Source organism: Mytilus galloprovincialis, chromosome 2 (assembly GCF_965363235.1).
Source record: "Mytilus galloprovincialis chromosome 2, xbMytGall1.hap1.1, whole genome shotgun sequence".
Lineage (NCBI taxonomy): Eukaryota > Metazoa > Mollusca > Bivalvia > Mytilida > Mytilidae > Mytilus > Mytilus galloprovincialis.
In genome coordinates, this window is record NC_134839.1 from 72,588,449 (window position 1) to 72,610,645 (window position 22,197).

Sequence of the window (22,197 nt, forward strand, 5' to 3'; positions counted from 1 at the left end):
ATCATAAGCTGAAGATCAAGACTGCATAAACTTCAATTACAATGAAGACACCCTGCACCAAAATGTAGAAGCCAAAACTTTATATATCATTAGGAAGAATGTTTACCGTAACATATATAAAGTAAACAAAAAACAATGAAAATTCCACATGATTTTTGGCTGAAAGATCTGCCTGAAACCAGATAACTATTGTTCCCCAGATACCAGATCAAAATCAAAGAAGACATTTATAAATTAATTTGAAAGCAGGAGGTATTAACAATAACAAGTCAAATAACTGGGCCAAAACAAATTTATTCTGGAGGAGACAGTACTGAGATTCTGACAATCACATAAACAGTACAAATTATAAATGCTTTCAATTCTATTTCTGATTTAAGGATTCTTTAGCTTTCTTTTATTTCTCACTCTCTCAATAATATTGTGTTTCATAAGAGCATTATATTGAAGGGTTGAGAATTGTTCAAAATAAAATACAATTCCAATTTTGCTTTAAAAGTAAACCAAATTGTTTCCTAAATTTGTAAAACTTCTAGTTCAGTTATACAATGTTATTTGTTTCTCCTACAAATGTATATAAGTATAAATACTTATTTCTAATATGTATAACAAATTTAATAAATATATAAAATAAATAGCTCCTTTCTTTGTTTATCATGATGACAGCTGTAACTATTTAAATGCTACCTTTAATCAACAGTAAAAATGATTTCATTATTTAATATTGTCACTTGCATTCCAGAATTTTTCATAATCAATTTACACGGATCCCAGTCTACGACTAGTAGCACTTTTAAAGTAGGTCACTATGACCTTAAATAACATTTTCAATCCTCATTGGCTTCTCCCCCAATTTCAGCATCAACAGATTTTCCTGCCTTCTTCTTCTTCTTTTTGGCAGCTTTTCGTGAAGCGGAAACGGCCAGTATTGCCTGAAATTGTATGAAAATTCAAATTAACTCTTACTATAGAAAAATAGCTGAAAAATTGAAGGGGCAATAAAGCCTTTTAAAATTACCATACTGGGTCTTAAATTTGCTCTAATAGGACTTAACGTATTGAGGTTCATGGAATAAATATAAAGGAGTAGGATCAGTAAGACCCCTTTTTGGCCCCAAAATAAAGCAGTTTTACAAAATTGTTAAAATGTATACTTTTAGTTATTTATTGGACAGTAGAATGTTTCTTCTAAATAAATATGGGCTGTGTTTGACAATACAATTCACATATATCGGGTACTAGCATCATTAAGTCATGATAAATTACTGAAATCTTCTTAATTTTGGCATTCTAGTTATATTTTAGATGGTTTCCGTCTTAAATGAAAGTGGCCGCATTCGTGTTCATTCGTAATATTGAAATGTAAGTTGTATTTGATGATTATACATAATGATATAATAATATACGGATGCGGCCACTTTCATTTTTGACAAAATCATCTGAAAAGTGACAATTGTTGGCATATTTGATAGATTTTTCATATTTAAGCTAGAATCGGGGCGTTTTTAATGAGTAAATCAGTTACAATCTTTTCCATATACTTATTGAGTCAACTAAAATAGACACTTAAGTGTTTAAAAGTGTCTACAATCTTTCGTCAGATGAACTTGAAATTTGAGGCCAAAATCAGTTCTTACCGACCTACTCCTTTCACATTTGATGAGTTACCATAACATGAACCATGACAAAATTTGTTTGTTTTGTGCAAGTTCTCTTTTTTTCCCAATGTATGGGTCACATTTTGGATTGAAAAAGTATCGGTGCAAAAACTATATACATGCACTTGGTGGAATTATAGAAAAGAAAGCTTCTCTTAAAAGGATTTGTTGTTATTTTGCTTCTACACCTTCTAGAAATGGTTAAAAAAAATATATATCATAAAATGAGCATTTTTATTCTCTGGATTATTTACATCAGATAAGTTTTCATCAAGTATTTTCGGTTATGAAATTGAATAGAGCACAATAAATATGAAAAGATTACAATGTAATCTGCAATGCACTGATGTCACAATAAAATGAAAACACTGCTAGCTAAGAACCATTTATCTTGTAACTTAATACTCACTTTTAATTCTGGATCCTCTACAGATTTTTCTGATTCGTATAATTCTGCTTCAAATGGCAGTCCTGTGATCTTCAGTGGACCATTGGGCATCAGCAGTACTGTGAATTTAAATTGAGCTACGAACTCACCTGAAAGAAAAAATTTATTTTGAGACAAAACATACATCAATAATTTTTCTCTTTTATATTACAGTATAACTTTAAAAGAGAAATGACAAATGAAAAATGCAGCAATAGCATATGTCAGTTCATGTGACAGTGTCATACATGTAAAAATAACACCTTTTGTACCAAATAAACGATCAATTCCTGATTTTTTTTTATAACAAAATTCTTATGTGAAATACAATACTTTAATTGCATTTCATAAATAAATGAAGGCAAGCTTTCAAGATAATTTTGGAATAATAATGCCATAATATCTTATCTTAATAAATTTCTGTTATGTATGGCATATATTAAAATGCAAATGAAGAATATTCTCTTTATAAATATATAAATTTATATGTTAATCTGAGGCACAACAGTTCAAAATTCAAACAGATACTTCTGAAGTCATTATTTCTTTAATTAAAATCACTTACTCTCTTTTTCATAAAGGACAGAGAAAGGTACCATTAAGTCATGCTTGACACATTCAACTACACCCATTTTTGCTTTCTTTTCATCCTCGCATAATCTAGAAAAAAATAATGTACTTGTTTAACTTATATAAAATTATTGAACAAATTATTAACAGACATGTAAACACATGTACTTATTTTCAGCTGTGCTAAATGTGAACTAGAGGCCCTAAGGAGCATGTGTTGATCACCTAGGTATATGTACATATTCAACAAAATACACTTTCTAACATCTTATACAAGCATTTAATTCATAACAAAAATCTTTATTTTGTTGATCTTGTCTTGCTGATCGTTTTGTCTGCTAACTTTCTCTCTATCATCTTTAGTTTTTGCTCTAAACACAAAGAGGGTAAACAAATCCTCATTTATCGGCAATCACTCCTACAGAGTAAGTCATCTAACTATATCTTCAAAATATGACTAGTTTGCATATCTTGCCTTACTGACCATTTTTATAATTAATTTATGTATGAACCTACTCAATATGGCTGTCATTGTGTGCAGAGTTCAAATTTGGATCAAAATCTTAAAGTTGCCAATATACATCTTTTCAGGAAAATTCATATCAACAACAAAACTGTTTTACTTGTTTATATCTTTTTAACAACCAAAAATGAAATGTATAAGTCTTACCTTAAAGAAAAGGGCAATAATCCAAATCTTTTTTCTACATCACTTAAAAATTCTGAAAAAAAATCATTAGAAATATGTCATTTACTGTTCTATATCACCACACTATATAATATGCAGAAAATATGCATACTGCACAGTAATAGAAATAGTGACAATCATCACCCATAATTTTAATTTTCATTTGCAATAGAATTGTATTGGCTACCATTGACTTTTTTGACAGAAAAAAATATAATGAAGTGCCGAACCTCTCATTTTTTTGAGTTTTGTAAGTCATGAACTAAAGATTATTTTAATGTTGTGAACATAGAGGAGGGATCTGAAGTATGTAGAACTTCAGCACCGAAGACAGTCCACATTTTATATACCACCATCACATACATGGTAAGTTACCAGTCAAACTTAACATGCCAAGAATAGGTGGTTAGTTTTACCATTGAACATAAATCAATTATTTTAAAATTCTTGAAATAAAAGTTAAATATGATAGCGGTAAATATTTGTTCAATACAATGTAATACTATATCTTGGCCAATAGTTGTATTTCCCACTTACGCCTGGAAGCTTTCATTTTGAGTTGATAGACAATATCCTTTTTCTTATACACTGTAGTTCTAGTTTCGAGTTCTCTTCCCTGAAACACATAACAAAGATTTTTTTCCCTGTATGTTTAACAAAATTACAGTAGAAAATATACATCGTAAAAACCATACATTTGTGCAAAATACAACAAGTTTAAATTGGTTCTTTGTAAAATAAATGGTTCACACATGTAAACATTACTTTCAAAACAAGCTAAAATAATAATAATAAAAAACTAGAGGCTCTCAAGAGCCTGTATCGCTCACCTGATTCTACTTGGGTTTTGGAAATCGTATAAAACAAGAGGCTGTCACAACGACAGCAAACCGGATTTATTAACATTTATTTGTGTCCTGGCAATATCACAAGAACCATTACTGATGAATGGTGAAAGTGAAAATCATCAATATCAAATTTGACCTCCATTTTGTCATCAGTATCAACATATTAAAATTTGAAAAGCTTAGATTGAATGGTTCATGAGTAAATACAACAACCTGAATGGAAACGCCATTTTACGATCTTTCAAGAACCATAACTCCTGAACAGTAAAAGTCAAAATCGTCATTATTGAACTTGACCTCTATTTTGTCATCAGTAACAACATATTAAAATTTCAAAAGCTTTGGTTGAATGGTTCATGAGAAAATGCACGGACACGACGGGAAAAACCATTTTTCAATCTTTCAAGAACCATAACTCCTGAACGGTAAAAGTCAAAATAGTCATTATTGAACTTGACCTCCATTTTGTCAACAGTAACAGCATATTAAAATTTCGGAAGCTTTGGTAGAACAGTTCATGCATAAATGCACGGACACGACTGGAAACTCCATTTTTCAATCTTTCAAGAACTATAACTCCTGAACGGTAAAAGTCAAATTCGTCATTATTGAAGTTGACCTCCATTCTTTCATTAGTAACAACATATTAAAATTTGGGAAGCTTTGGTAGAACAGTTCATGCGTAAATGCACGGACAACTCCATTTTTCAATCTTTCAAGAACCATAACTCCTGAACGGTAAAAGTCAAAATCGCCATTATTGAACTTGACCTTCGTATAGTTGTCAGGAATAACATATTAAAATTTTAAAAGCTTTGGTTGAATGGTTCATGAGTTAATGCACGGACAACATTTGATTGCCGCCCGCCCGCCCGGCCGGCCGCCCGCCGTACATCCCCAAATCAATAACCGACAATTTTGTCACAAAAATCCGGTTAAAAATTAAACCAGGTGCTCCGCAGGGCGCAGCTTTATACGACCGCAGAGGTCGAACCCTGAACAGTTGGGGCAAGTATGGACAAAACATTCTAGCGTGATACAGCTCTGAATTTGGATTGTGATCAAATTTTTGACATTACATGGTTTTTTTTTACACAAAACAAATGTCAAGATTTTACAAATTTTACAATTAAAGATTTCTTCTTCATACTTTTTAAATCTAAAATTAAATAGTTGACACAGCATAGGTTTCTGACACAGAATGAATGTGGTCTAATGAACTTAAAAGTTTGTTTTTGCCTTTTAGCAATTCACTATGCTGTTTAATATTAATCCTCTCAAAAAAATGTTTGAAGAAATTTTCTTTTTATTTATGAAATCTGAAATGAGAAAAATTTAACCCCCCCCCCCCTTTTTTCACATCCCTGTTTCCTTTTTTCCAAAACTGATATCAATTCAAATTTCTAATGGAGTTTGCAACAATAACTACTCTTTTAAATACATCATAAAATATTAAAATGTAAAATAAAGTGCTTGTTATCACTGAATGGTAAAGATTGGTTGGTAGTAAAAGTGAATATACATTGTTTATTGTATAAAACAATAAAAAAAACTTTATCAGCAACATTTTATATTGGCAAATTTCCAATGAAGTTATTTACATAAAGTAATGGGCAAATAAAAATAGAAAATGACATCATAGTCATGTCTGGCAAATGTCCAACATACATTATCTAAAAACATTTTTAGATAAGATAAGGAAATAAGATGTAAAAAAACTGCTTGTTATCACTGAATGGTAAAGATTATTTTAATTTATCAGTTGGTAGTAAAAAGTGAATATACATTGTATATTGTATATAACAAAGATTTAAGTTGATTCTGGACAAAGAAAGATAACTCCAATTAAAAAAAAATCTTGCTATTGCACAATATTTTGCAATTAGATATTTCTTGCTTACTATTCTGGACAAAGAAAGATAACTCTAATTAAAAAAAAATTTGCTATTTCACAATATTGTGCAATTAGATATTTCTTGCCATTGCGCAATACTGTGCAATTGAAAAGACTTGCTATTGCACAATACTTAATATAATAATTTTAGATCCTGATTTGGACCAACTTGAAAACTGGGCCCATAATAAAAAATCTAAGTACATTTTTGGATTCAGCATATCAAAGAACCCCAAGATTTCAATTTTTGTTAAAATCAGACTAAGTTTAATTTTGGACCCTTTGGACTTTAGTGTAGACCAATTTGAAAACAGGACCAAAAATGAAGAATCTACATACACAGTTAGATTTGGTATATCAAAGAACCCCATTTCTTCAATTTTTGATGAAATCAAACAAAGTTTAATTTTGGACCCCGATTTGGACCAACTTGAAAACTGGGCCAATAATCAAGAATCTAAGTACATTTTTAGATTCAGCATATCAAAGAACCTAACTGATTGATTTTTTGTCAAAATCAAACTAAGTTTAATTTTGGACCCTTTGGACCTTAATGTAGACCAATTTGAAAACAGACCAAAAGTTAAGAATCTACATACACAGTCATGACAGTTAGATTCGGCATATCAAAGAACCCCAATTATTCAATTTTGATGAAATCAAACAAAGTTTAATTTTGGACCCTTTGGGCCCCTTATTCTGTTGGGACCAAAACTCCCAAAATCAATACCAACCTTCCTTTTATGGTCATAAACCTTGTGTTTAAATTTCATAGATTTCTATTTACTTATACTAACGTTATGGTGCGAAAACCAAGAAAAATGCTTATTTGGGTCCCTTTTTGGCCCCTAATTCCTAAACTGTTGGGACCTAAACTCCCAAAATCAATACCAACCTTCCTTTTGTAGTCATTAACATTGTGTTTAAATTTCATTGATTTCTATTTACTTAAACTAAAGTTATTGTGCGAAAACCAAGAATAATGCTTATTTGGGCACTTTTTTGGCCCCTAATTCCTAAACTGTTGAAACCAAAACTCCCAAAATCAATCCCAACCGTTCTTTTGTGGTCATAAACCTTGTGTCAAAATTTCATAGATTTCTATTAACTTAAACTAAAGTTATAGTGCGAAAACCAAGAAAATGCTTATTTGGGCCCTTTTTGGCCCCTAATTCCTAAAATGTTAGAACCAAAACTCCCAAAATCAATACCAACCTTCCTTTTGTGGTCATAAACCTTGTGTTAAAATTTCATAGATTTCCATTCACTTTTACTAAAGTTAGAGTGCGAAAACTAAAAGTATTCGGACGACGACGACGACGCCAACGTGATAGCAATATACGACGAAAAATTTTTCAAATTTTGCGGTCGTATAAAAATTGGCTAAAAGTAACAACACTTGGCCAGCACCTCATAAGGAAAGGAACATTCATGCTATGTTTGGTTTCATTTCATTCAGTGTTTCTCTTAAAGAAGTCATTTGTATGCATTTCCCATAGGGTCCTATGTTAAACTTAGTCCCCTGCTGGCGGCCATCTTGGATAATGGATCAGCTACAAAGTAACAACACTTGGTCAGCACCTCATAAGGAACATTTATGCCATGTTTGGTTTCATTCCATTCAGTGGTTCTCTAAAAAAAGTCATTTGTATGCATTTGCCATAGGGTCCTATGCTAAACTAAGTCCCCCGCTGGTGGCCATCTTGGATGATGGATAGGATACAAAGTAACAACACTTGGTCAGCACCTCATAAGGAACATTCATGCCGTGTTTGGTTGTAAAAAGTTAACGACAACAACGACGCCAGAAGCCAAGTGATGAGAAAAGCTCACTTGGCCCTTCTGGCCAGGTGAGCTAAGAAAAAGGCTTAAACCATTATAAAATGGTTGTTTCCAAAATCATAATGAAATGTACATGCTAATATATTAATAAAATAAGAGAATATGGCTAATAAAACATTACTTAAAGATAACAAACTACTTTCCTACACCATAAAACAGTCTGGAAAGATAAAACAAAGTCAAACCTCCTAAAGTAATGTAAAACTATATCTTTTAGAGAAGGCCAGACATCATTTGAACCTTAACATATATAGATTACCATATATACTGTGCATACCAATGTGATTTATGTTTGTCAGTGTTTTCCAACAAAAGTGATTATCAAAGGACAATTCCACACATCTTCTTTAGTAGATAGAAAATATTCAAAGCTTGTGTTCAGTGTTATATCTCTGCATTTAATTGATATGTAAACTGGATTATATTTCCATACGGGTAGTACCAGTGATATTTGAGTATGTCAGAAGGTACAAATAACAACTTATATTTCATACAAGTATGTACATCAGTTTTCCTCCAATTGGTCGAGCCATTCGTGATATTTTCACTTTTTTTAAAGACATAACAGATGATGAATGTCAAGTCATGGAAATATCTCACAATGACCTTTCACTGACCTTGCCTTCTCCTGAACTGACCAGTACATCTACAGCATAAACTTCATGTACATCAAATTCACATTTATCATGTTCTTTTCTGAAAAAAAATATATTCAGCACATTAAAAATTGAATATACTAAGTCAAAGTCAGAATTGATAAAATGATATAATGCATTGTTTAAGGGTAGAAAACTTATTCTCCATCAAATTCAATGACTGATTCATAAGCCATAGTAATATTGACAGATAAACAGCAATACTTGATGAACTACAGATTTTTTGACTGTTGTGAACATAGAGGAAGGATCTGAAGTATGTAGAACTTCAGCACCGAAGACAGTCCACATTTTATATATCACCATCACATACATGGTAAGTTACCATTCAAACTTAACATGCCAAGAATAGGTGGTTTAATGTTCTTTTTTTTGTCATAAACAAGTTAATTTCATAAGCAGTTTTCAATACTTCAGCAGCACAAACATAATTCTATAAAATCTGAATGCATTATATTAATATTTAGATTTAATGGTGAAAAAAGTGTGCATAGATTTTATGTTGTACATGTGGATTTAAAACCAATCTGCCCACCAATACATGTACCAATTCTTATTCCACATTTTCACATTACATGTTTATTTTTATCTGCACAGCTTGTTTGATACTTCAATAATTTCATAGACACAGGTCAATTGTAATATGATTTTGTTTCACAGTGCTCAGCTGTTCAAAACAAAAGATTAAATCCTGACCCTCACCATTATTCTCTGGGAGTCCAGTATTTAACCTATATTGTTTAAATCAAGTAAAGTAAAACTGTTTAGTTCAAGTTGTTGTCCTTTTAATGCTGGACTAAAGATTGGTGGCATGTTGTGAACATAGAGGAGGGATCTGAAGTATGTAGAACTTCAGCACCGAAGACAGTCCACATTTTATATACCACCATCACATACATGGTAAGTTACCATTAAAACTTAACATGCCAAGAATAGGTGGACAATACTAAACGTATACAATAAAATCCTTCTCTGAGCGCAGCCTCATAGTCATAGAAACGCAGAGGTCGAACTCTGAATAGTTAGTGCAAGTTAGGACACAATATTCAAGCTTGATATTGTCTGCACACAATGTATTGAAGTTTGCTTTAAATTAGGTTGAGGAAACTATTTTGTGCAAATAGTTGTTCTGTATGAAAATGATGAAGGAAAGATTTATTCTGTACAAAAATGGTGCAGGAAAGATTTGTTCTGTATAAAAATGATGAAGGAAAAATTTGTTCTGTATAAAAATGATGCAGGAAAGATTTGTTTTTTGAAGATTTTTTGACTGTTGTGAACATAGAGGAGGGATCTGAAGTATGTAGAACTTCAGCACCGAAGACAGTCCACATTTTATATACCACCATCACATACATGGTAAGTTACCAATTAATACTTAACATGCCAAAAATAGGTGGTTTAGTCCCTTTTCCCCTAATTACATTCTAAGGCATCTTTTAACAAGAATACAACAGTTTTTGTGGTAAGTATACACCACCTTCTATTTTAAGTACCAGAAAATAAGAGTAGTTGTTTCATCGACCCAATAAGACCTAACACATTACAACACATCCCTTCCAAGCAGCTGACTAAATGACATTCTGTGCAGGAGTATCTAAGAAAAGTGTGACAAATAATTATTATTTGTTAAGAGAACCTATGAACAGACATACGGACAAAGTGAATACAACATAGCCCTCAATTCTGGAGTTGAGTTACAAAAAGAGGTCTAAAAAAGTTATATCTACAGTGTTAACTTTAAAAACAATCTAACTACCACAACAAATTCAGAAGCCACATTTTGACATTCATTTTTTCTTTGTTTTTTCTCTTTAACTTGATTTATTACATTATTCCATAGACTTCTTTGACACAGGCCAATTGCAATTTGTTTTCCTTTCATGCATAAACAAACCCTGTGAACTAAAGTATCAAATACTTGATTCATACAGAAACTGTCCAAAACATATGAACTTTCTCTAACCTCCTTTGATAAAAAAACTTGCCCATCAATCATTTTTTCCCCAACATACAGTATTAAAAAAAATTTATTCTACAGCAAGTACAGGCATATGATCATATCTTGCAAGCAGTTGTTCCTTTAATGATAAATCAAAGATCTAGAGACTGTTGTGAACATAGAGGAGGGATCTGAAGTATGTACAACTTCAGCACCGAAGACAGTCCACATTTTATATACCACCATCACATACATGGTAAGTTACCATTCAAACTTAACATGCCAAGAATAGGTGGACAATACTAAACGTATTCAATAAAATGCTTCACTAAGCACATCCTGATAGGACCGGAGAGATTGAACCCTGACAATTAGGGCAAGTTTGGACACAATATTTAAGATTGATATTGTCTGCACACAATGTATTGAAGTTTACTCTAAATTGTGTCTAGGGAGCTATTTTGTGTAAGTAGTTGTTGTGTAAAATGATGAACAAAAGATTTGTTTTCTTAAGATTTTTTGACTGTTGTGAACATAGAGGAGGGATCTGAAGTATATAGAACTTCAGCACCGAAGACAGTCCACATTTTATATACCACCATCACATACATGGTAAGTTACCAATCAATACTTAACATGCCAAGAATAGGTGATATGACATAGGACAGAGGCTACAAACATTAAAGCATTTTTGGGGGTAAATCAAAGGAATCTTTTTCTCAACATCTAGTAAAATTTTCTTCTGAAAACATAATACATAACAATCTGAATCTAACTTTTTCTTCTGATATTCTATTTATTCAGGATTGTTCTAAAGCATTTTAAAACTAAGAATCATGCATTACTGAGTTTTTGTGATGTATTCAATTACCTGTCAGAAAATCAGATCTAATATTTTATATAATAAATGGTCAAAAACAGAAGCACACTTAATGCTACCATTCATATAACGCTTATGATAAAATAAATTTTAATGAGATTCAAATTTGGAGGCAATTTTGAAAAAGATCACTTTTAAATTCTGTGAAAAAGAAGTTGTCTTAGATGATAGTAGGGGTTTGTTTTAGCTCAGGTAGTTATAAAGCATACCATTCAGAATTCAAAGTACAATCAGTTATCAGAATTACGTCCCTTGAATACAATCATCATCAAGTATGCCTACATTTATATTGCTTTCAATTTAACAGCAAGTTCTAGTGTTGTAAGAAAGTTTGTTAACCATACTAAAATATTTTTAGAAAACTCTCAAATTGAGCCAGATTTGCACAATTTTCCTCCTTATTTTTTTTTATATAAATGAAAGAAATTTGAAGGGACTAAAACATACACACAAGGGTTTGAATTGTTAGAACTATGAATTTTGTTACAATTATTTAAACATATAAATTTTGGACAGTTTTTACTTTATTTACAATAGCAAACCATTCATATTTCAAGTTACATACCATTGAAATTTAACATGTCAAGAATAGGTGGGTATCTGATAGGGCAATAGCTTCATCATTTTTTCCCCTGGCAAATTAAATCATTTCTCGTGTCTATTATCTTAAATGCATTATGTAAATTTTATGGTAATGAAGACGTTTAATGATTTTATATTCTAAATTGTGGACTTATAAACAATCTGACAACCATTAATCAGCAACATTTTCACAGTACATGTTGGTTTTTTAAATCCATTTCTCGATTAATATTACATATTACATCATATGATTTCTTCAGACATTGCAGTTTTTGTTCACATGTTAACAACAAGTCTGAACCAATGTATCATATGGTTAGGTCATACAGACATTACTCAGCTTATCAGAAAAAAAACTTACCCTTACCAATTATTCTCTGACAGTACATTATTTAATCAATATTGTTTAAAGCAAGTAAAGTAAAACTAGTTAGAGCATGCAGCTGTTCTGTAAATCATGATCTAAAGATTAAAACAAGAGTGCACACGCTGAAATGTCTCGCCTTCTATACTAATCATTGATATTATGTTGATAGTCCTAAGTAAAAAGCTAAGCTTTATAACAACTGTACCATAAACTTAACATTAACCAAGATAACTAAACAAAGACCAATGAACCTTGAAAATGAGGTCAAGGTCAGATGAACCATGCCAGGCAGACATGTACAGCTAACAATGCTTCTATACAACATATATAGTTCACCTATTACTTATAGTTTAAGAAAAATAGACCAAAACACAAAAACTTAACACTGTGCAATGAACCGTGAAAATGAGGTCACGGTCAAATAAAACCTGCGCGACTGACATAAAGATCATAAAATATTTCCATACACCAAATATAGTTGACCTATGGCATATAGTATTAGATAAAAAGACCAAAACTCAAAAACTTAACTTTGACCACTGAACCATGAAAATGAGGTCAAGGTCACATGACATCTGCCCGCTAGACATGTACACCTTACAATCATTCCATACAACAAATATAGTAGACCTATTGCATATAGTATGAGAACAACAGACCAAAACACAAAAATTTAACTATAACCACTGAACCATGAAAATGAGGTCAAGGTCAGATGACACCTGCCAGTTGGACATGTACACCTTACAGTCCTTCCATACACCGAATATACTAGCCCTATTGCTTATAGTATCTGAGATATGGACTTGACCACCAAAACTTAACCTTGTTCACTGATCCATGAAATGAGGTCGAGGTCAAGTGAAAACTGTCTGACAGACATGAGGACCTTGCAAGGTACGCACATATCAAATATAGTTATCCTATTACTTATAATAAGAGAGAATTCAACATTACAAAAAATTTGAACTTTTTTTTCAAGTGGTCACTGAACCATGAAAATGAGGTCAAGGACATTGGACATGTGACTGACGGAAACTTTGTAACATGAGGCATCTATATACAAAGTATGAAGCATCCAGGTCTTCCACCTTCTAAAATATAAAGCTTTTAAGAAGTTAGCTAACGCCGCCGCCGTAGCCGCCGCCGGATCACTATCCCTATGTCGAGCTTTCTGCAACAAAAGTTGCAGGCTCGACAAAAAACCAACTAATTCTCTATTAAATTCAATGACAGACTCGTGAGTCATAGAAATAGACAGTTAAACAGCACTACTTGATAAACTAAATATTTTTTGACTGTTGTGAACATAGAGGAGGGATCTGAAGTATGTAGAACTTCAGCACCGAAGACAGTCAACATTTTATATACCACCATCACATAAAACAGAGGAAAGACATATTTTTCCTTTTTTCTGACATATTTAAGGATTTTTTTCTAAAAGATTCAGTGGTAAACTTTCATTTGAAGAATACACATGTCAACACAGTACAAATGCATAAATAAAAGACAACTGTGGGCAGAGTATTGTGCTACAAGACATACATTAAACACAAGAGAGGCAATTTTTAAAAGACTCTGACTACCCATATATTAATTTGTTTGGGCTACTTTTCCTTCAAAATTGTGTGCTTTCCTTTACCAACCAGGAAATATGACAGTTGTTATTCATTTGTTTGAGCTTTTGATTTTGCCATTTGCTTAGGAACTTTCTGTTTAGAGTTTTCCTTGGAGCATTGACTATTGGCTGTGAACATTATATCTAAATATAACTAACTTTTGTGCCTCTGTAGGGTTCTGTATTACTGCCTTCTCACCATCTATCACATTTCTTTTTAATTGGTGGGATAACATGCCTGGAAAAAAATGCATACTAAATCATATTGTTTTTTTATAAATACTAAGAATTTTCTACCCGAAGAAAAGCTGTATTTGTAAATCCTTAATTATTCAAGCATCACTGATGAGTCTTTTGTAGATGAAACACAGTGTCCAGTCTTGCATGTAAATTTTTTATCCTTTCTATCTACACAATTATGTTGTAATCAATCTGCAGTTTCAGATTTTTTTTAACCGTATTTGCTTTATTTCAAATACACAAGTATACTATTCAGATTTCAAATTACAATCAGGTATCAGAATTACGTCCCTTGAAATTAAATCATCATCAGCATACCTGGTATTTGTTTTTGGGGTTTTACTGTAAACAATTTCTTAGCAGTTTTAAAACCATTAATATTTTTTTTTAATTTATTGTCAGGACTATAATTTTTGTGAATTTGATATTTCTTCCAGTACAATGTTTTTGGATAAGACAATGTTTATCCTGTTAACACAATATAGACATCTCTGATCACAATATCACTTTTGTGCTATATGTTTAACATTAAGAACATAACTAAGTGCGAGCGTATGACATTTGCATCGATTTTAAAAAGTTTCATTCTTTCATTTGCGCCAATTTTATATTTGCTCCTAAATAGATTTACAGGTAAGTTAATACTTGCATGTACTATATCATTGGTAAAATCTGGTTATAAATTTTGTTCATTTAGGTTTAATAAATAAGTTCATTTCTATTGCAAACTAAAAAGTGGTGAGCAGGGGACAACAGTTATATACATGTTATGATTGAAAATTCATAACATTTGTACAACTGGCTATTGGAAGAGGTCTATAATGATAAATGAACTAGAGGCTCTAAAGAGCCTGTGTCGCTCACCTTGCTCTATGTGACTATTAAATAGCATATTAATCTATTGCAATAAAAAATCATAATATGTAATAAAATTTGTAGATTTAGCTAACAAAGTCCTTATATATGTATAAAGTAACATTCGTTTATAGTGGAAAATTGTTTTAACGTTGAATAAGCTACAATTAAAAATTGCTTGCTGGTCCCTCTCTGTAATTACCATTATATTACGCTGGTTCATTTCCCAATCAATCTGTCACCAAGGGAAGATAAATAAATCAATTTTCGTTCATAGTCTTTTTCAAAAATGATGAACGGTTCTTTATATTGGTATGTAATCATTTTAAACGTTTCAAATTTATGAAATTATATTCGTACATCAATGTTTTTGATACACCAATAACACAAACTGAAATATATTGAATTGATACATTTTGTAATTATTCAAAATTATATCAGAAACCTAAACTTAATTATAAAATAATGAACCTGTTAAGGGGAGAGAATACTCGCATAACTTTTTCGAATTGGCACATAATACAACGAAATGTCACTCTTGCATACAAATGGCACATCAATATAATTAATTATCTGCGAAATCGTCCCCCACCTTCAATGATGATTCTAAATTATAAATATAACCAAAAGTTGTTAATCTATAGATAGTTAAGACTAATGAAAGCTAACCCAATGTAAAAATATTTCTTTGCAATTTTTTAAAACTTTCTCAGAAAAATACTCGAGCCACTTGACTTTCATAGCTCAAAATTAACGTTTTTACACAATATTTGAATAAAGAAGTTGAAGATTATTCGCTTCTCAACGTGTAAGACGCAATAAAAATCGTATGCTTGCACCATCCTACCGAAATACGGATTTAATTAAGTCCTGAACATTTCGACATTTCTTCGTATATTTTGAACAAAACCGGTTTTAACCAAATCACAAGTACGTGTTAAGATCCGACTAAATACCTATTTTCCTATATGGTCAGGTAAAGTTGCTATATTAAACAAAGGAAGCAGATGGATTCATGACAAAATTGTATTTTGGTGATGGTGATGTGTTTGTTCATCTTACTTTACTGAACATCCTTGCTGTTTACAATGATCTCTATCTATAATGAACTTGGCCCAGTAGTTTCAGTGGAAAATGTTAGTAAAAATTTACAAATTTTATAAAAATTGTTGAAAATTGACTATAAAGGACAATAACTCCTTATGGGGTCAATTGACCATTTCTGTCATGTTGACTTATTTGTAAATCTTACTTTGCTGAACATTATTGCTGTTTACAGTATATCTCTATCTATAATAATATTCAAGATAATAACCAAAATCTGCAAAATTTCCTTAAAATTACTAATTTGGGGGCAGCAACCCAACAACAGGTTGTCTGATTTGTCTGAAAATTTCAGGGCAGATAGATCTTGACCTGATAAACACTTTTACCGCATGTCAGATTTGCACTAAATGCTATGGTTTTTGAGTTATAAGCCAAAAACTGCATTTTACCCCTATGTTCTATTTTTAGCCATGGCGGCCATCTTGGTTGGTTGGCCAGGTCACGCCACACATTTTTTAAACTAGATATCCCAAAGATGATTGTGGCCAAGTTTGGATTAATTTGGCCTAGTAGTTTCAGAGGAGAAGATTTTTGCAAAAGATTACTAAGATTTACGAAAAAATGGTTAAAAAATAACTATAAAGGTCAATAACTCCTAAAGGGGTCAACTGACCATTTTGGTCATGTTGACTTATTTGTAAATCTTACTTTGCTGAACATTATTGCTGTTTACAGTTTATCTCTATCTATAATAATATTCAAGATAATAGCCAAAAACAGCAAAAATTCCCTAAAATTACAAGTTCAGGGGCAGCAACCCAATAACGGGTTGTCGGATTCATCTGAAAATTTGAGGGCAGATAGATCTTGACCTGATAAACAATTTTACCCCATGTCAGATTTGCTCTAAATGCTTTGGTTTTTGAGTTACAAGCCAAAAACTGCATTTTACCCCTATGTTCTATTTTTAGCCATGGCGGCCATCTTGGTTGGTTGGGCGGGTCACCGGACACAATTTTTAAACTAGATACCCTAATAATGATTATGGCAATGTTTGGTTAAATTTGGCCCAGCAGTTTCAGAGGAGAAGATTTTTGTAAAAGTTAACGACGCCGGACGCCAAGTGATGGGAAAAGCTCACTTGGCCCTTCGGGCCAGGTGAGCTAAAAATAACATGACTTGGATAGTGAGTTGTCTCATTAGCACTCATACCACATCTTCTTATATCTATTCACTTATAAATAACCTGTAAAAATATTGGCGCAAATGCAAAACGCCGCTAAGTGCATGTGACAAGTGTTAATATACATTTCAATTAAAATAAACTTATCACTGGATATTGCAAAATAAATATTATTAATAATACCAACTAGATATCATTGAGATGGGAGCCATCTCTGTGGGCCCCGCTGTGAATAATGTGCATTAAAAAATTGTATCTTTACCATAGGACATGGGTTTGTCAACTGAAACCAAAGTTTTTGACCTTGACCTTTGACCTAGGAAGTTGTACATAAATTATGACACACCCTTTGGTGTTGGTTTATAAACATGTCAAGTATAAACTTTGAAATGATAACGGTTCTCAAGATATAGAGCGGACACAATCTTTACCATAGGACATGGGGTTGTCAACTGAAACCAAAGTTTTTGACCTTGACCTTTGACCTAGGAAGTTGTACATAAATTATATACAGGTCAAGTATAAACTTTGAAATGATAACGGTTCTCAAGATATAGAGCGGACACGATCTTTACCATAGGACATGGGGTTGTCAACTGAAACCAAAGTTTTTGACCTTGACCTTTGACCTAGGAAGTTGTACATAAATTATGACATACCCTCTGATATTGGTTTATATACATTTCAGGTATAAAGTTTAAAATGATAACGGTTCTCAAGATATAGAGCGGACACAATCTTTACCATAGGACATGGGGTTGTCAACTGAAACCAAAGTTTTTGACCTTGAACTTTGCCCTAGGAAGTCGTTCATAAATTATGACACACCCTCTGGTGTTGGTTCATATACATGTCAAGTATAAACTTTGAAATCATAATGGTTCTCAAGATATAGAGCGGACACGATCTTCACCACGGGACACAGGGTTGTCAACTGAAACCAAAGTTTTTTTTTACCTTGACCTTTGACCTAGGAAGTTGTACATACATCATGACACACCCTCTGGTGGTGGTTAATAAACAAGTAAAGTATAAAGTATGAAATCATAATGGTTCTCTAGATATGGAGCGGACACAAAGTTAAAGTGTTACGGACGGACGGATGGATGGACGGACGGACAGACTGATCACTATAGGGCTACCCGCCTAAAGGCGGGGCCCTAATTATTCCAACAATATTCATATAAAGCTTATGATAAAAAAATTATTTTTGAACGAAATTGGGGAATGATTTTGAAAATGATCCTTTTTAAATTCCATTATAAGAAATTGTCTTTATAGATGATAGTTGGGGATTATTTCACCTCAGGTGATAAAACAGTATACCATTCAGAATTCAAAGTACAATCAGTAATCAGAATTACGTCCCTTGAATACAATCATCATAAGTATGGCAACACTCTCTATTGGTTTCTTCTAAATAGCAATGTTAACTGCATGTTATTTAGGAGATAACTGTATTGTATTTTAAGCTCCGACGGCATCAATTGGGGATTTGATGGTCGCAAATTAAGTTTACTGGCGACGCGTTAGCGGAGACAGTAAACGGGTATTTGCGACCATCAAATCCCCAATTGATGCCGTCGGAGCTTAAAATACAATATTGTTATCTCCATTCTAATGAAACTGACAGAAAACAACGTTAATACATGTATTAAATATCTGTCACATGCCGTCTGCGCTTGCGCGTAAGTCCCATAGCATCAATTGTCAATTGATGCCATGTAAATAAGTGACGTTATCCAATCAAAATGAACGTTACAAACGTTGTTGCATTAGAATTTTCAATGTCTATATTTGCAATAAATCAAATCCAATAGTGAACATATTGATTTTGATATAAACCTTGTTTAAATTCCAAGATAAATACTTGTGTTAAAAGATGGTTTGGGAATGCTTTTATTTAGGCAGTGATAGAGCATACCAATCAGATTTCAAAGTACAATCAGTTTTCAGAATTACGTCCCTTGAATACAATCATCACAAGTATGCAGACATTTTTATTGCTTATATTTTAACTGGGAGTTTCAGGTCAAAAAAATTTGTTTCTCATATCAAAACATTAATGGAAAATCTCTTTTTTTTTTTTATAACATTGTATGTTAACTGTTTTTTTTTATCAAGCTTGTTTAACACAGCTACAATTTCATCAACACCAGTCAATTAAAACATGTTTTTGTTTCATAGCAATCATCTGTTCAAAACAAATGATCAAATCCTAACCCTTGCCATTATTATATGACAAAATTTTATACAATGTTGTTTAAAGCAAGTAATGTTTAACTAATTTGAGCAACAAGTTGATCTTTTCATGATGAACCAGATTGGTGGCATGTTGTGAACATAGAGGAGGGATCTGAAGTATACAGAACTTCAGCACCGAAGACAGTCCACATTTTATATACCACCATCACATACATGGTAAGTTACTATTCAAACTTAACATGCCAAGAATAGGTGGGTATGATATTGGGAAGAGGCAAGAAATATTAATACTTTTCTGGCAATTTTAACCATTTTCTTTAATACATCAATCATCATAAGTATGCAGACTCTCCTTATTGGTTTCTTCTAAATAGCTATGTTTACTGAATGTTTTTTATTTAAATGTCTGTACTTGTGCATTTAAAATCAAAAATTTAGAAAAAGTAAGACTATCAATTTTGTTACAATATATCTCAAGTAACATTTTAGACAATTTGTTACTTCCTTTCAAATACAATAAGCATACCATTCAGATTTCAAATTACAATCAGGAATCAGAATTACGTCCCTTGAAATAAAATCATCATCAGTATACCTGGTGTTACTTTCATTATTCCATAATTTCATTCATGTTAACCATTTATTGCAGATAAATCATTATCATTATGAACTGAATCAACAAGAACAAAGGACAATATGCTCCTCTTAGAACATTTTTAAATGTAATTTAAAACCTTTCCTTTATGTTAAGGAGGTACTTTTTTTAGTTTTCTATTTTGATTAAAAATACCATTAAGAACTTATATACTATAAATTGTCTAAAAATAAATCACACAACCTATTATTGCCATTTATATAAATCTTATTCTGAAATAAGTCTGATGAGAAGTTAGGAATCAAAATAGCAATGTTAACTGTAGGGGATATGTATGGATTTACAGTATATCAAATCCAATTGTACAATTATTGATTTTGAAATAGATTTTACCGTATTTCAATTCCAAGATAAATACTTATTTTAGAAGACAAGTTCATGGTATTTTATTAATATAAGACAATGGTTGAGCATAACATTCAGAATTCAAAGTACAATCAGTAATCAGAATTACGTCCCTTGAATACAATCATCACAAGTATGCCGACTTTTTTGTTGCTTAAATTTAAACTGCCAGTTTCAGCAGAGATGCAAACAGTTTTTTTTTCCTGTCAGACATTGGGGCCTACAGGGTACCAAGTATTGCCAGACCCATCACATTTCTGCCAGACCTATATTTTCACTCACAAAAATCTATTTTCGTAATATTATGAAAAAAAAGCCCCCCCCCCCCCCCTATATAGAGTATAAAAAGTATATATCAGTTTTGCCTCAAGAAATTTTCAATTTATCATGAATAAATGTTAGCAGTTAATAAAAATAAAAAATTCTTACTGTTTATTAATAACAATGAAATATTACTGTTTCCTGTTAAGGGGTTTTTCAATTTATCATGAATAAATGTTAGCAGTAAATAAAAATAAAAAATTCTTACTGTTTATTAATAACAATGAAATATTACTGTTTCCTGTTAAGGGGTTTTCCAAATTTTCACGCCAAAAAGCACATGGCCTTTAACAATTGTAAACAAAGCATTCAATTTGTGATCATGGATAACAGCTTTAATTAATTGGATATAGATATTCAACTTAGGTACAGTCAGGCAATTGATATAAATATTTCAATGAATTAACGATGTCAAACATACGATTTCAAAACTGATAATTTATACTGCAAAAGGTTTACTTTTTATTTTTAAGGAAGGAGAAAGTTATGTCAGGCTATAATATTTATCATTAAAACAGTTTGAACTCCCGATTTCTATTATGTAATCGAAGCCTTGAATGTTGTTCTATCTAATCATGCAACGTGGTTGTAAAATCACAATTTTAAAAACAAAATACTCTGCTGGGACTGACAGAGAATTAAGTTTTGGCTGACCCAAACAGACTAAAATATTGCCGGCCATCAGGTCCTGCACAGCAACGAGTTTTGCCGGACCTGCATCTCTGTTTCAGGTCAAAGAAAGTTTGTTTCTCTGACGTATCAAAACATTAATGGAAAGATCCTTATTTCATTTTACATTACATGTTTATTGTTTTTTCTCGATCTTGTTTAATACAGCAATGATTTCATCAACACAAGTCAATTGTAACATATTTTTTTTTCCAGTGTAATCCTCTGTTCAAAACAATTGATCAAATCCTTACCCTTGCCATTATCATGATAATAGTTTCTACAATGTTGATAAAAGCATGTAATAATTAACTAATTTGAGCAAAAAATTGGTCTTTTAATGACGAACCAGATTGGTGGCATGTTGTGAACATAGAGGAGGGATCTGAAGTATGTAGAACTTCAGCACCGAAGACAGTCCACATTTTATATACCACCATCACATACATGGTAAGTTACCAATCAATACTTAACATGCCAAGAATAGGTGGACAATACTCAACATATACAATAAGATGCTTCGCTGAACACAGCCTGATAGGACCACATAGGTCTGACCCTGACAGTTAGAGCAAGTTTGGACACAATATTCAAGCTTGATATTGTCTGCACACAATGTATTGAAGTTTACTCTAAATTATGTTTAGGAAACAATTTTGTGTAAGTAGTTGTTGTGTAAAATGATGAACGAAAGATTTGTTTTCT

At 32.0% G+C, this 22,197-nt stretch overlaps 1 protein-coding gene and 8 non-coding genes across 9 annotated transcripts in view; all 9 read right to left on the minus strand.

The window, feature by feature from the left end:
• Positions 1-274: 274 nt before the first annotated feature.
• LOC143064329 (proliferation-associated protein 2G4-like) overlaps positions 275-22,197 on the minus strand; it is a 29,895-nt gene continuing 7,972 nt past the window's right edge. Inside the window, exons 7-13 of the mRNA XM_076237085.1 lie at positions 14,132-14,210; positions 8,545-8,623; positions 3,881-3,959; positions 3,326-3,377; positions 2,651-2,745; positions 2,068-2,195; positions 275-932 (exon numbers count right to left, since the gene is read on the minus strand). Coding sequence (XP_076093200.1) covers positions 828-932; positions 2,068-2,195; positions 2,651-2,745; positions 3,326-3,377; positions 3,881-3,959; positions 8,545-8,623; positions 14,132-14,210 — 617 coding nt within the window. The 3' untranslated portion in view covers positions 275-827. The remainder of the gene's footprint in view (positions 933-2,067; positions 2,196-2,650; positions 2,746-3,325; positions 3,378-3,880; positions 3,960-8,544; positions 8,624-14,131; positions 14,211-22,197) is intronic.
• Positions 3,619-3,749, minus strand: LOC143065537 (small nucleolar RNA SNORA57). Its single transcript, XR_012975501.1, has one exon. It is a non-coding gene; the product is annotated as a small nucleolar RNA SNORA57 (small nucleolar RNA).
• Positions 8,809-8,939, minus strand: LOC143065543 (small nucleolar RNA SNORA57). Its single transcript, XR_012975507.1, has one exon. It is a non-coding gene; the product is annotated as a small nucleolar RNA SNORA57 (small nucleolar RNA).
• LOC143065540 (small nucleolar RNA SNORA57) lies at positions 9,393-9,523 on the minus strand. The gene has a single exon (XR_012975504.1). It is a non-coding gene; the product is annotated as a small nucleolar RNA SNORA57 (small nucleolar RNA).
• LOC143065546 (small nucleolar RNA SNORA57) lies at positions 9,852-9,983 on the minus strand. Its single transcript, XR_012975510.1, has one exon. It is a non-coding gene; the product is annotated as a small nucleolar RNA SNORA57 (small nucleolar RNA).
• On the minus strand, positions 10,691-10,821 carry LOC143065542 (small nucleolar RNA SNORA57). Its single transcript, XR_012975506.1, has one exon. It is a non-coding gene; the product is annotated as a small nucleolar RNA SNORA57 (small nucleolar RNA).
• Positions 11,047-11,178, minus strand: LOC143065548 (small nucleolar RNA SNORA57). The gene has a single exon (XR_012975511.1). It is a non-coding gene; the product is annotated as a small nucleolar RNA SNORA57 (small nucleolar RNA).
• LOC143065538 (small nucleolar RNA SNORA57) lies at positions 19,628-19,758 on the minus strand. The gene has a single exon (XR_012975502.1). It is a non-coding gene; the product is annotated as a small nucleolar RNA SNORA57 (small nucleolar RNA).
• On the minus strand, positions 21,852-21,983 carry LOC143065544 (small nucleolar RNA SNORA57). The gene has a single exon (XR_012975508.1). It is a non-coding gene; the product is annotated as a small nucleolar RNA SNORA57 (small nucleolar RNA).